This window comes from Salarias fasciatus, chromosome 8, assembly GCF_902148845.1.
Source record: "Salarias fasciatus chromosome 8, fSalaFa1.1, whole genome shotgun sequence".
NCBI classification, from domain to species: Eukaryota; Metazoa; Chordata; class Actinopteri; order Blenniiformes; family Blenniidae; genus Salarias; species Salarias fasciatus.
Genome location: NC_043752.1, coordinates 21689695 through 21705116, shown reverse-complemented (window position 1 = coordinate 21705116; position 15422 = coordinate 21689695). Strand labels below are relative to the sequence as shown.

General features: G+C 45.4%; 1 protein-coding gene across 1 annotated transcript in view; it reads left to right on the top strand.

Moving 5' to 3' along the window:
• mtr (5-methyltetrahydrofolate-homocysteine methyltransferase) overlaps positions 1-14955 on the top strand; it is an 84914-nt gene extending 69959 nt beyond the window's left edge. Inside the window, exons 24-33 of the mRNA XM_030098405.1 lie at positions 2040-2160; positions 2273-2354; positions 2435-2533; positions 4144-4219; positions 4491-4646; positions 5471-5670; positions 6819-7019; positions 10947-11139; positions 13171-13283; positions 13913-14955. Of these exons, the coding sequence (XP_029954265.1) occupies positions 2040-2160; positions 2273-2354; positions 2435-2533; positions 4144-4219; positions 4491-4646; positions 5471-5670; positions 6819-7019; positions 10947-11139; positions 13171-13283; positions 13913-14029 (1358 nt within the window). The 3' untranslated portion in view covers positions 14030-14955. The remainder of the gene's footprint in view (positions 1-2039; positions 2161-2272; positions 2355-2434; positions 2534-4143; positions 4220-4490; positions 4647-5470; positions 5671-6818; positions 7020-10946; positions 11140-13170; positions 13284-13912) is intronic.
• Positions 14956-15422: the final 467 nt, after the last annotated feature.

Here is a 15422-nt window from a genome sequence, read left to right as displayed (position 1 = left end):
TGCTTCCTGTAGGAACATCACCAGGAAATACTCCATGAACTTCCACTGTTATGCAGATGATACACAGATCTACAGATCAACTTGTCAAACTAGAAGTTTGTCTTAAAGACATAAAAACCTGGATGAGTTGTCATTTTCTCCTCATAAACTCAGATCAAACAGAAGTTAGAATATTAGGTCCAAAACACCTGAGAGAAAAATTTCCTGAACAAATAGTGACCCTGGGCGGTGTTGCTTTAACCCCCAGTAACACTGTGAGGAACCTCTTTGTGACCTTTGACCTGGACTTATCCTTTAACTCCCACATTAAAAAGGTCTGCAGGACCTCCTTCTTTCACCTGTGTAATATTTCTAAAATCAGGAACATGCTGACTCAAGCCATGCTGAGAAATGAGTCCATCATCAGTTCCTCCAGAGTAGACGACTGGAATTCCTGTTATCAGGAACCAACAACTGGTTCAAAATGCTGCAGCAGAGTTGTGAGGAGAACCAGCAGGAGAACACATCAGAACAATATCAGCTGCTCTTCACTGGCTCTCTCTCTCTCTCTCTCTCTCTCTCTCTCTCTCTCTCTCTCTCTCTCTCTCTCTCTCTCTCTCTCTCTCTCTCTCTCTCTCTCTCTCTCTGTATAGAAAAGGCCACAAAGTTTGTTTGTAGTTTATATATGTCGAGAAGGGATATATTTAGTTGTCACAGGGTTATAGGTCACAGAGGTGTATATGTCACGCCGTCTACCCGCCACGCCCCCCTCTACACCTGTAGCTCAGTGCTGTCACGACGGAGCAGCAGCAGTGCACGGGGTGAGCAATCGATAGATTGTGTGGGTCAATGACAAGTAAGTTCACCTATCACTTATTGTCCACCGTCGGCTCATGATGTCAGCTGTTGCATGTTGTGTTGGGTTTCGGTTTAATACCTGGCGAGTCGGCGTCTCTGTCAGGAAGTTGGGTTGGCGCTGGGCGTATCGCGGCTCCAGTGGGGAAGTTAGGTTAGCGCTGGGCATGTTGTGGCTAACTATTAGCACGGCGCGGACGGGCTGCCGTGTGTGTGTATGTATATATATATATATATATATATATATATATATATATGTGTGTGTGTGTGTATAATGCATTGGTTTCATATAGCGCTTTTCAGGACACTCAAAGACACTTTACATTGCATTATTCATTCACACCATACTGGGTGGTGGTAAACTACTACTGTAGCCACAGCTGCCCTGGGGCAGACTGACGGAAGTGAGGCTGCCAGTCTGCGCCATCGGCCCCTCCCACCACCAACCACTCACTCTCACAACTTTCATACTGGGCAAGACCGCCAACCTTCCGGTTATAAGACGACCTGCTCTACCAACTGAGCTACTGTCGCCCCATGTATATATATATATATATATATATATATATATATATATATATATATATGTATATATATATATATATAAATAATAATGTTACTGTGGGATTGACAATTCATTCCACTATGGGAGACTAAAAACTTGGAACATCAAAAACCCTGGATGAAGAGGTTGTCTCTTCCTAGAGCTGTGATTGAGGGACATCAATTGCGGCTGATCCATTGATCAGATGAGACAACCCGGACCCAGTGGGTGCAAACACTTTACTTAACGTCGGGTTCCTACCATGTGGAACTAGCTCCCAGTTTCGCTTCACTTCTGTACTTTCTTACTCCACATGTTTCACTGCTCTGTGTCATAAACCATCGTCTTCCTTCTGTGAACTCTCCCTCCTGTAGTCTCTCTCTCTCTCTCTCTCTCTCTCTCTCTCTCTCTCTCTCTCTCTCTCTCTCTCTCTCTCTCTCGCTCTGCCTGCCTCCATTTGCAGGTCCACATGTCCACATGACATAAGATTTTCTCTTATTTTTGAAATTGTGTTTCTTTGTGAACTCCAACATGTATCTGTTTGAAATCTGTTTGAAGCAGTGCATTTTTTTCCCTCATGAATTCAAGTTGTGGCTCGTTTAACTGGAATATTGTGGCTGCATCAAAGGTGAACCTTTATTTGCTTCCTCTGCTCCTCCAGATATCATTGGTCTTTCTGGTCTCATCACCCCGTCCCTGGATGAAATGATTTATGTGGCCAAAGAGATGCAGAGACTGGGAATGACAACACCACTGCTGATCGGAGGAGCCACTACCTCAAAGTATTAAACACACACACACACACACACACACACACACACACACACACACACACACACACACACACACTGTGCTAGAGCATAGCTCAGAGTGTTGTGTCTGTCTGCCTGTCAGAACACACACAGCAGTGAAGATCGCTCCCCGGTACAGCTTCCCTGTGGTCCACGTGTTGGATGCCTCCAGGAGTGTCGTTGTGGTAAGACCGTGGACTGTAAAAACAGCATGCTCTTGTTGTCAGTTAGCAGCAGTCGTTTGGTGTTTTTGTCTCCTTTTCAGACCTCACAGCTGCTGGACGAAGTAGCGAGGGAGGACTACTTCCAGGACCTGAAGGAGGAGTATGAGGAGATCAGGCAGGAGCACTACGACTCTCTCAAGGTAAGAAGCTCCTCAGAGAAAACCAGAACGTTGGATAGCTGTTCATGAAGATGAAGCTGCATTCAGTGGAGTGTCCGTCCTCCTGCTGGATTGTTTTCACACATTTGAGTCACTTTTTTACTTTTATTCCTACTGCAATTCTATAAGTTGATGAATTTAAAAAAAGTTCCCCTTTCTAATTATATGTTAACCAAAAACATATAAAATATATAGAGTGTTTAACGCAGACGACGGTTCATAAAACAGATTAATTCCATTACGGGCTGTATTAGCAGATTGATTCATTCTGCTGTAGATAACAGCTGAAGTGAGGAGTCTGTTATACACTGTATAATGGAATAGGTCCCTGTCTTGACAGGTGAATTCCTTTGATTCATCCACTCGTCATTTGTGTTAAGGAGCTTGCCTTCCTCCTATGTTCAGTCTGCTCTTTTTCTTGTGGTTTCATAAGAAATCATGGTAAGGAGTTCACTTATATCCCACCTTTCCATTGATTTAATAGTTCCCACAGAGCTGTGCAATGTTAGTTACAGTCACCCATTCACATGCCAGTGGAGATGCTCAGACCATCCACTGAGAGCATGTTGGGCTTCAGTGCAGTGTGTTGCTGGTTTGTAAAATCGCATGCTGATAGACTACAGTTATTTTATTTTACTTAACCTTTATTTATATAGGTTGGCCCCGTTGATACCCAGAGTCTCCTCAACATTCATGGAGAACCTCTGAACCTACTGTTCTTCATTTTGAGGAAGTCTGGATGAAGATGAACGTGCGTCAGTGATCTCACTGCTGGCAGTCACATTCATCCTGCAGTCTGAATGGTTGTTGGTCATATTGAGTGGGATGAACTGTGTTTCTGGGTGATAAAGGACAAACAAAAAGGTCAAAAGGCAGTTTCTGTTGTCAGGGTCTCAGTGGCTGCTTGGATTTTTTTTTCAACACGACAACCTCCAAAGTCACACATTTCAAAGAATGATCTAAATATGTTTGTAAAGACTCCTTCATAGGAATGTACTGTATGCTGTATGAATTAAATAAAAGCAGCACACTGGGAACAGCCTTACATTACTATTACTGCCACTCAGCAGGACAGCTGATTTTCTTCCCTGTGGTATTTTGTTTAGATCATTATTTGCTTTTTTTGTTTCTTTGTGGGCACTTCCACACTCTGGAGTGTTGTTCGTACATTTCATTTATATGTAAAAGCTCTACTTATTATGTTAAAAAGCACTGTATGATTGTCATATGTAAAAACTTCCATAAAACTTGAATAGAAAAAGAGAGAAATGTGTTGTGAAATTTTTGGTGAATCAGAGCCAAAGATGACGAGTCAAGGTGTTGACGCTGCACAAGGAGGATTTATTGAGGATTGCAGAGGAAGCACACACAAATCAGCTGATTGAGAGCAAGGATCCAGCCCGACTCTGGCAGGACTTCCGGCCACGCCATCTCATATAGCTAGATCTCACGAGACGAGCAGACGCTGTTTCCAAGTGACGTCAGACAAAACAGAGCGGCCTTCACACTGAGTTCCTGAGAACTCTGAAAACAACGCATTATTCCACATCAGTATGGATCAAAGTATGTCCTTCCCTCTCACTGTGTTTCAGGATCGTCAGTACCTGTCTCTTCTCCAGGCCCGGGACAAGGCACTGCACATAGACTGGCTCTCATCTCCCAGACCAGGTCAGTTCAGACCTGACTGAGCTCTTCCATCATCACCACACACCCTTTACCTGATTCTAAAGATCTTTTAAGGTCTGGAACAATCTTAAGGCACTCAGTATATTGGATTTATTTTTTGAAATGGCTTTAAACCAACTCTCTCTGGTGTGTGTGTGTGTGTGTGTGTGTGTGTGTGTGTGTGTGTGTGTGTGTGTGTGTGTGTGTGTGTGTGTGTGTGTGTGTGTGTGTGTGTGTGTGTGTGTGTGTGTGTGTGTGTGTGTGTGTGTCTCAGTGCGTCCTGCGTTCCTGGGTGTGCGTGTGTTTGATCACTACGACCTGAACAGTCTGCTGGACTTCATTGACTGGAAGCCTTTCTTCGACGTGTGGCAGCTGAGAGGAAAATACCCCAACAGAGGATACCCCAAGATCTTCAAAGACAAGACCGTGGGTACGAGTGTGTCCGATGACGTTTGGTGCTGTGGTCCTTTAAGCTCGTCAACACCAGTCTCTCTGACGCTCCACTTCATCAAGACTTTCCAGATGATTAGAGAGAAACTCCTCTGGACGGACTGATGAGTGTGTGTCAGCTGAGAACATGTTGATCTCTCCAGATTTCTCCTCTGTGATCGACCTGAAGACACAATCTGATAGAGGAGATATGTTTCCTCCTAATATGAGGAATATTCATAGATCTTTGTTTTTTTTTATTGTGTGGAGCAGCTGCTTTCTAAAAGAAAGTACAAGACATTGTAACCTTGGAAGAATGATGTTCACTCACTCACGCCCTCATTCACTCACACGGCAGACAGATCCACGTGTACCATTCATTTGAAAATACTCATCTGACCAGGTCACAACTTCTCCAAACTTCAAAATTGATATTTGTCCACTAGATATGAAATGTACTAAAAAAAAAACACCTACTTAAAAAAAAGAGAAAATCACAATTTCTCTGGAAATAACATTCACGATCATATCACTGAGTGTGCCTATAAATTTGCTGAAAATGTTAAATCCACTAAAATCGCGGAGAAAGGCCGAGATGACTTACGCTTAAATATGTTCTTTCCTAAGTTCTGATTGTGAAGATTTATAAATGCATTTAAGTTTCTCTTTTCATGTGTATTTCAAAACAATAGATCAGTGTTTGAGCTGTTAGCTTAGGAACGTCTGCTTCTTGCTATATTGAGTGTTTCTGCTGCGACCTTGCGTCAGACTGATTTGTCTCAGTATTGAGTGAAGTCACATGACGTCTGCGTGCTGGATCTCCAGGTTCAGAGGCTCGGCGACTGTTCGGTGACGCTCAGCGGCTCCTCCGACAGCTGATTGACAGTGGCGGTCTGAGTGGGCGGGGCCTGGTGGGATTCTGGCGGGCTCAGAGCAGTGGGGACGACATCAATGTGTACGACGACGAAGCGGCGTTGGACCAGCGCACTCAGCCTATCGCCAGGCTCCACGGTCTGCGGCAGCAGGTGACATTCACAGGTTCACTGACGGAAAGTGTGTCGAGTGTGTGCGTGCGCTTCGTTTTTCTTTAGTTCCAGCCAATGTTCTGAGTGCTAAATTCCAGTGTGTTTATAAAGCAGACAGTGTTGGACGGTAAAAGATTAGTCCCAAGTGGCAGCCTTCAAACGTCAGTGGATGTTTTCATTTTGTGTCATTTATTTATATTGTTGGTCTGTGATTGGTGGAGTTGCTCCTAAAGCCCGCCTCCCCGGAGCCAGTTTTCTGGTTCTATAAGCTGTTTATCTGATCTTTCATTGCAAATTATTTACAGAAGATGAAGCACATACACTGTTAGTTTAAAATAATTTAGTGTTAGTTTATTTTGCTTAGTTTTTTCTCTTTCTGAGTCACAGGATCAGAGTGGGGTCAGGGTGGGGTCAGGGTGGGGTCAGGGTGGGGTCAGGGTGGGGTCAGAGTGGGGTCAGAGTGGGGTCAGGGTGGGGTCAGGGTGGGGTCAGGGTGGGGTCAGAGTGGGGTCAGAGTGGGGTCAGAGTGGGGTCAGAGTGGGGTCACGGTGGGGTCAGGGTGGGGTCAGAGTGGGGTCACGGTGGGGTCAGGGTGGGGTCAGAGTGGGGTCAGAGTGGGGTCAGAGTGGGGTCACGGTGGGGTCAGGGTGGGGTCAGAGTGGGGTCAGAGTGGGGTCACGGTGGGGTCAGGGTGGGGTCAGGGTGGGGTCAGAGTGGGGTCAGAGTGGGGTCAGAGTGGGGTCACGGTGGGGTCAGAGTGGGGTCAGAGTGGGGTCAGGGTGGGGTCAGAGTGGGGTCAGAGTGGGGTCAGAGTGGGGTCACGGTGGGGTCAGGGTGGGGTCAGAGTGGGGTCAGAGTGGGGTCACGGTGGGGTCAGGGTGGGGTCAGGGTGGGGTCAGAGTGGGGTCAGAGTGGGGTCAGAGTGGGGTCACGGTGGGGTCAGAGTGGGGTCAGGGTGGGGTCAGGGTGGGGTCAGGGTGGGGTCAGAGTGGGGTCAGAGTGGGGTCAGGGTGGGGTCAGAGTGGGGTCAGGGTGGGGCGGTGCCACATGTCACTCCGTCACTGCTCCGCTGTGACGTGAAGGCGTTGCTGCGTTGGGACCTGAAGCGGCGAGCCGTGGTGAAAACGGGGCCTTGGTGTGTGTTGCAGGCGGAGAAGGACACTTCCAGTCCTGAACCCTACCTGTGTGTGTCGGACTTTGTGGCCCCCGTGAGCAGCGGCGTCCAGGACTACGTGGGGCTGTTTGCTGTGGGGGTGTTTGGCGCCGAGGAGCTGAGTCAGCGCTTCCAGGAGCAGGGAGACGACTACAACAGCATCCTGGTGAAAGCTCTGGCTGACCGACTGGCTGAGGTACAGCATTTTATGTTTTTCCACACAACTGATATCGGATTAACACTGTAGAAAAGAAATGACAAACAGGTTTTTTAACTGACTCGCAGTTTTAACGGCACATTAAAAAGATGTTCACCTCAAGTGAAACAGCTGTTTATAAAAACTTGGCAAGCTAAAACTTTCAAAGAATACTGAGTTCATGCTGAAAATCTGCCCCATCAAAATGATTTTGATCTGCTGTGATGCTTTCAAAAATACAAGCAACAAGTGATTTTTACTGTGAATTCATTCTGAAATTTACCCCAGCAGTGTGTGATGTTGATGCTAATTACTCCTGCTGCATCTCTGACCTTCATGCTCAGGTCTCAGTCTTTTGGCCTTTTATTTGACACCACTGGTTTTAGGGTGTGTTGGAATTCTGTGGCACAAAAAATTGCAAAGCATAATTGAAACGTGCACAGAATAAAAGTTGGGAAAAAAGAGTTTCAAGAACATATCTGGGTGTTGTGCTCTGAAAAAGATAAGTTTGACACTCTGGAACAAGGTGCTTAGTTTGTTTTTCTGTTAAATCGACATAAGATTCAACTAAACGGATCCTTTTGTCATTTTAAGGCATTTTTTTTCCCCCAATGGTTTCTTTATTAGGTTTTATAAAGTTTAAAATAAACGTACTGCAGAGGTATAAGAAAATTGACAAACAGATCCGATTGATCATACAGCTCTCCTCAAATTTTGAGAGTTTACATTACAAACATGCCCATCCCCTCCCTCCCCCCAAATGAAAAAAGAGAGAAGAAAAAAACACAAACAAAAACAACAACAAGAAAGTGCAGTGATCAAAATTACAACAACAAAAACAAAAACAACAATAAGGTTTTTAACAGAGAATATTCATTTTTGGTGCTGCCAGTGAGGTAGGCCGATGGAGGTAAAATTAAATAAATCAATAAGAATAAAAAAATTAAATAAATAAAATGCACAAACAAACTGGTGTCACTCTGTGTCACAGATATCCAGAGAGTTGACATATTCCATTAAAGGGACCCTGTATTTTTGAGAATTTCTGTTGAGACTCCTTGAGAGACAATCTAATCTTTTCTAGTTTACTAAAATACAGAACATCTTTGATCCAGTGCAGATGAGTTGGAGGGGTGGCAGACTTCCACTTCAAGAGAATTAGCCGTCTTGCAAGTAAACTGACAAAAGGTTTGAAGGATTTTTCTCCTGAGGATCATGAAGGAATCTGTGAGGTCGCCCCAAATAATGCAATAATAGAGTTAGGCTCAGTATTCTTGTAAACCTTGCTTATTGTGTCAAAGATATTGGTCCAGGAGGAGAGTAATTTGGGACATTCCCAAAACATATGAATGAGGGTTGCATCTGCTTGATGACAGCGTTTGTAGGTTGGGTCAATATTGGGAAACATTTTGGAGAGTCTCAGTCTAAGATGTGCACGATGTAAAATTTTACTTTGTATAACAGCGTGTCTGGCACAGATATACCCTATCCAAAATTTAATTCCATAACCCATCACTCAGTGTGAGCCCCAAATCCCCCTCCCAAAGAGCCTGAATTGAATTCAAAGATGCCATTCGCAGTGAATTCATTTGAACAAGTATATAAGGAATCCTGTTATTTAATGTGGGAGCCGGCTTGAGAAATTATGCATTATTTCAATTTTTTTTAATACAGTACAACCAGAAAAACATCTTTGCACAGTGACAGTACATTTACAGTAGCAGAGGTATTTGTATGTATTTTATTAGTTTAAAGAAGCAATTTGACAAACATACAGATTTAATATTTAATATTATTTTAACAGAATATTCTATCTGTGTACTCATTTGTTGTCAGTCCAAATATTCTATTTTTGGATAATGAGGTGAAAATTACAAATATGTTTTTTTTTTCATCCAATTCATCAATTAATCGGAAAAATAATCAATCGATAAATCAATTATTAAAATAATCAATAGTTGCAGGCCTAGTTATTTTACTACTACACATGCTAACAAACCCCATGCTTTACTGCTCTGAAGACTGACTTCATAATAGTAGTTACAGAATATGACCAGCAGGAGTCGCCCTGTGCGGGTCTCGTCTTCACTCAGTGTTTATATGATCAATGCCTTAAATAATCAGTAGAAGTGTGTATATGCTGAGAAAACCCTCCTCATGCGGTTGTTTCTTATGAATCCAGCTTTCACTGGGCTGTCGTCTGTCATCAGTGGAATAACACAATGTAGAGCTATGAACAGGAGCGAGCAGGAGAACCTGGGCTGTTCTCTCTTTCCTGAAGTTCAGGGAGGAACAGTCTCTGAGCACAGAGAGGCTGGACTGAGGCCTTCTTTAGGCTGCTGGTCTGAAGAGCACAGCAGGTTAGTGTGGTCTGCTCTGTTGCCTGATGCATTTCAGATGTTTCTTTATGTTTGCACACAGGCACGTTTTATCTACGTGCCTAGCTTTTTTTATTTCTTTGTTTTGTTTCAGTATTATATCAGTGAGGCCAAGATGGGTAGAGTGATACAACACAAAATGAAAGACTACTGCACACACTAATGGATTTATTAATCCTAATTTGTTATTATTTATTAAAGCTCGGGTTGGCGATTTGAATGAGATACATTTTTTTAAATACTGGTTAAAATGATCTTTATGACCCGATGGGAAACAATTCATAGCGTGTTCTCAAAGTAGTTTGGAAAATATCCGCTATCTACAGCAGGAGTAAAACGGGAAAAACAGCAACCAATCGTCTTGACGGGACACCTTTTTTTAAACCAATCAAATCCCTTCGCCGTTCGACCTGCCCCCTGCGCGTACATGTCAATGGCGTGCACTGACCCTGGTTCAGTGCACGTAGAAGGACGGAGCGTCGTTGCAGAATGGCGGAGAAGAATGTTTGGGGCTTTACTTACCGGTGAGTGCGTCATAACTTGGCGTAGTGCAAATGAAGATAAACAAAGAAACGAAGCGCTGAGGACAGGTTACGCCAGGAACGCACTGGACGCGGAAGTGCTGCGTGCACGGAACGTCTCCGCGTCTCCGCTCCCAACGGAGCTCCTCCAATGGGGTGGGAGCTGGGCGGAGCCTTGGGGAGATGCTACATTCGTGCTACATGCTAGTTTTCCAAGATCGCCAACCCTAGCTTTAAGTATGTAAGCATTTAAAAAAATTAGTAAAAATAACAAAATAAACCAAATCAGCCCAAATCAGCCCATTCGAACGCTCCAAAACCACATCACTACAGAAGTTCTTAATCAGTCACAAACCTAGTTGTAGACAGTATAATGTGCAGGTTAGATGTCGGCCTGTTGGTTGATGGAGATGCTCTATTCCTCATTAAAAGATACACTCCGCAACTTAACCCCTTAGTCAACCACTTTTCACACGTTAATCGCTTGCAAATTTTTAATCAAATGAACATTCAATTAATTAACAGGCCGCAAACAACAAACACATCTCCCCTCTTGGCACCTGTTTGTTTTCCCCGACTCCTTTCGGCATGTCAGCTGCCAGCAGAAGGTCGTTGAATCGAACAGGCGTTACGGGGTTTGTCGGGAGGCAGCGGGTGTCAGGATATCTCCAGTAGTGACGCAGAGCTGCAGTGGCCTGGGTGTACTCCTGAGTTTATAAGATAACAATAATGACCATCTATGTTAGCTTAGCATAGGGCTGCCACAGGGGTCTCACCGCTGGCTTTGTTAATCCTGGTGGCTTTTCACACTTTGCTTGTTGAAAGCTCTGTATAACAAGGTGTAGTGAGGCGTGTTCCAAAGGGTGGGAGGGGTTTCACTAAAGTCCCTTCAAATGTAAAAACTCGGGAGACCATCTTCTATATCGGCTGTCTGGAACACGACCATTGCACACTTTTTTAACTTGACTATCTGAACATCAGAACCCAGTGGAGAACCTCAGCCTCTCTCACCTCCTCTCTCCCTGCAGGCGTTTGCGGAGGAGCTGCATGCCCGGGTTCGGAGGGAGCTGTGGGGCTACAGTCCCGACGAGGCTCTGCAGGCCTCGGAGCTCCACACGGTTCGATACCAGGGAATCAGACCGGCGCCCGGCTACCCGAGCCAGCCCGATCACACTGAGAAGAACACTCTGTGGAGGCTGGCCGGCGTGCAGGAGAAGACCGGTGAGTGCCTACTGGAGCCGCTTCATGTTCACCTGTGTTCTCCTGCAGAAATGTGCAGATTAATGAGGTGAAGCAGTGTGAAAGAGTCCCAGACACCGACAGTAAAGAACAATCCTGTTGTCGCCCCAAATATAAACTGGGTACATTAAGTCTGCTTTCATGCCAGGAAAGTTCAGGGCCCAATTCCAATTCTATATTCCATCCCTCCCCCTCGCCCTACCCCTTGAAACGGAGTGTCACAGTTGTAGATTTCTTTGGCTAACGCTGATGTTTTCTTTGCCATTTTGCTGGCATTTCCCAGGGCATTGTGGGAAATTTCACATAGCCCTTGTTTTCTACTGTGCTCCTGGAAAATCTCCGTTTCAAGGGCCAGACAGCCCTCGCCCTCCCGCTCGGTCTGAAGGGGGATGAAGTCGAATCGGGACGCCACTACCACTTCACCTGAACGCGCAAAACAAGGGTTAGGGCCGAGGGCGAGGGCGAAGGGGAGAACTGGAATTCCCCCCAGGACTCAGCTCTCCTGGGGAGATGGGAGGGCATGAATTTCCATACCTTCCTTTGGTCCGGCTCGCTGCACACTGCACCTCTGAGAGCGGACCACCGACAGACCAAACGCACGGACAGTGTCATGCAGTTACAGCAGTTGCTCGTTTGGGGGCGCTGTTGGTCGGAATAAACACTGAGCAGACAGGCAGAAGAAGACATCTGGCTCGTTTAATTGGTGCGGACCGAAACGGCCCCAGCAGCCGGCTAACGGTAAGTGCCTAGCGGCTGTTGGGGTCGAGTACATGAGGTGAAGCATATATTTGGTGGCCAAATCAGACATGATGGAATCATATATTTGATGTGGGTCATGTTGGGATCTTCATGCTGGTACAGAGACAGGAAACAAAGAGACCACCCATGGTGAACATGTGGCCAGCTAAACTCCTGACACAAATCCAAGATGGCACCTCAGGTCAACCACCACACGCAGCTGGAGTCCAGCACTGGAAGTGCACTACCGCTTCCACACCTCATGATGACGCTCGTGAAACCACAAATGCGAGCAACCATTGGAGGAAACGCCATGATGCAGACACGCCCCCTAGCTTAAAAGTCCAGTTTCCAATATGATCCCTCCAGAATTAAGCAGAACTTCTCTCCTTGGACCACAGCATAGCTAGCACCTCACTCAGAGTGAAACCTGGTCTCCAGAACCCCTCAGGGGCCGAGACTGGACCCATCTTCCCTTTTTGTTTTTTCTTCACCAGTCAACCTTTTCTTCCCTGGGAGCCCCCTGAGGAGCAGCAGACCAGACACAGCAGCAACCCCCCGCCCCCCCATTTCATCTCCCAGCAGCCTCAGGCCGATGTCCAGACCCGATCCGGACCGGACTCCGTCCTTTCTTCATGTGAACCACGTCAGCCGGAGTTCTGCTGGACGCAGCAGAAGAGTTGAAGCCAACAGGACAACATCATCCACAAAAAACAGACAAAATCCTGCGGCTACCAAACCGGACCCCCTCCAGCCGGCGCTGTGCCTACAAATTCTGTCCATTAAAATGATGAGCAGAACCGGTGACAAAGTTCAGCCCTGCCGGAGTCCGACGCGCACCAGGAACAGGTCCGACTTACTGCTGGCAATGTGGACCAGCCTCCTGCTCTGGTCAGACAGACCGGACGGCCCTGAACAAGGGGCCCCAGACTCTGCATTCCCTCATAATCCACCTCCCCTACTCGCTGTGTGACCACAAAAGGCCCTTGCCACTTGGTGAGTAATGTAGAGCTGGATGTAGGGAGCAACAATAGAACTTTGTCTCCCAGTAAGAATTGTCTTCGGAACGTCTTCTGGCAAGTCGCCCAGCTGGTAGCAACCTGACGGCGATCCTGGGTCAGTCCAGAGTGATAGAGGCTCCTGGAGCGCCTCCTTACAGTAACCGTGGATAAACTTTAGTGGGAGCTCTGATTCTGAAACGTACACGTATGTAAACACATCCTGATTCCCCCCCCCCCCCCCCCCACCCCCCAATCTCTCTCCCCCTCTCTCCAGGTATCTCTCTGACTGAGTCTCTGGCCATGTCTCCTGCTGCCTCGGTCTGCGGACTTTACTTCTCCAGCTGTCAGGCTTCCTACTTTGCTGTGGGGAAGATCACCAGAGAGCAGGTTGGAGCATCACACTCTTCTTCAACTATTGTCTGTGTTCATGTAAACTCCATGACGCCTTCAAATGGACTTCATGGCCACAACTGTCATTTTGGAATGTGCGGAATAAACGTAGACTGCAGATGCGTTTTGTGACTTGATGAAGTGAAACGTACCAGGAGTTCAGTAGAAGGCTGTTGTGATAGAGGAGAGCTGCTCTGACCTGAAGTTTGAAGTTCATTTCATAAATGGATTTACAAGCGCCAGACATGGGTAAAAAAAACTGTGTGTGTGTGTGTGTGGGGGGGGGGGGGGGGGGGGGGGGGGGGGGGGGGGGGGGGGGGGGGGGTGGGGTATAAAAAAAGGAATATCATTACAGACCGTGCTTCATAAGTAAGGGAAACATAGTTAGGATGAGGAACCAAAAAATAAACTCGTGCACAAAAAGATGGCAGTACATCAGGCAGTTGCATCAGTTCAGCAGATCAGCCTTCACAGCTTCTCCATAAACTCGTCTCGTTCCTGTACGAATGTTTTTTCAAGCACTTTAGAGAGTTGCAGTAATGACGACACTGGTCTGTCATCCAACATCTTTATGTCTTGGGGCAACCTTTGCTGCCTTCATCATGTTTGCCCTCCTTATTTGCCAGGTGGAGGACTACGCCCAGAGGAAAGAGATGAGCGTGGAGGAGGTGGAGAGGTGGCTGGCTCCCATCCTCGGCTATAGCAGTGAGGTCACAGGTCAAGCGGTCAGAGGGGGGCCTTAGGCTGTGACCCAGGAAGAGAACAGGTCTCTTCAGGCTCAGTAACACCAGCACCATTCCTTATTTTAAAAGGGTTTCTCATTTTAATATTTACCATGGTTTTCAAAAGTTAGATCTGATTACTTGAGTTGAAATGTGGATGTGTGTCAGCGAGCTGCTTCATAATCACCTCACAGTCTTAAATGAGCTTTCAACACTTTTAAAATCAGAATTTCAATGCTTTAATCTTCAGTCTCTGAGTTTATCCATGTTGATCAAAACAAGCCATAAATGCCATAAAAAGTAACTTTAAATGACAGCAATTAAAATATTTCCATTTCTTTCAATAGAAGTTTAGCTAACTCATTGAATGTTGACATTTCATGCACCTTTTTTCCCTTTCTTAAGATAACCCAGAATTTATTGTGAACACATTAGGGACAGTCCTGTTTTGTATTGGGTGAAGTGTGAACTGAAAAGATACTACACATCAAATCTTTTTTTCATTAAATGTACAAAGAGAAAAAGCTGAATTAGATGAAATTACAGAGACAAAGTGAACTATTTTACTGGAAAAAAATTGTTGAAGGACATTTGATTATTTTATGTATTGAATCCTCATACTGAACTTTAGACATATTTTACCATGAGGCTGATTGAATATGTGGGCACACTTCTATAAAGTACAAACACTATATTATCTCTATACTAGATAATGGTCTATCCATTGACAATGTGTAAATTGTTTTATTGTATGCCTGTCACAGTGTTTGAGTTATTTTCTCATCTATTTTAAATGCATATTTTTCACAGGTTATATGTTTTGAATAAGAGTTCTGGCCTTTTTCTGCCTTGCCATCCAGAATTCAGGATTCTTCTACTTTCCTACTTCTTTCTGACGCTTATGTTTTACATTATAAACTTAAAAAAAAATAAAACTTTTTTCATGATGCAACTTCAGAGTTGTTTAATCTTCTTATTTTTGCTCGGTACAGTTTTTAAAAGTGTATGCCTTTGACTGTTTTGGAAACACAGGATTCAAACAAACAGACGTCTGACCTTCCTTGGACCAATTGTAGATCGAGCAATAAAAAAAACAGCACAATCAAAGACACATCACTCGGCTCACTCTCTTCTTAGACACCAAAACCGTTCTGCCCATGGGTTCCCTTCGGGTACTCCGGCTTCCTCCCGCAGCCCAAAAACACACAAATGAGGTTAATGGGTGACTCTAAATTGCCCCTCATGAGGTTCATTAATTGGTGAGGGGCAATTAGAGTCATCGATGAACCTCACTTGTGTGTTTTTGGACTGTGGGTGGAAGCCGGAGTAAGACAGCAACCACAACAACATGTGGAGGAAGGAGCTCTGCTCAGAGACCAAAACTGTTGTTGAACTAAACACAAAATTGTGTGTG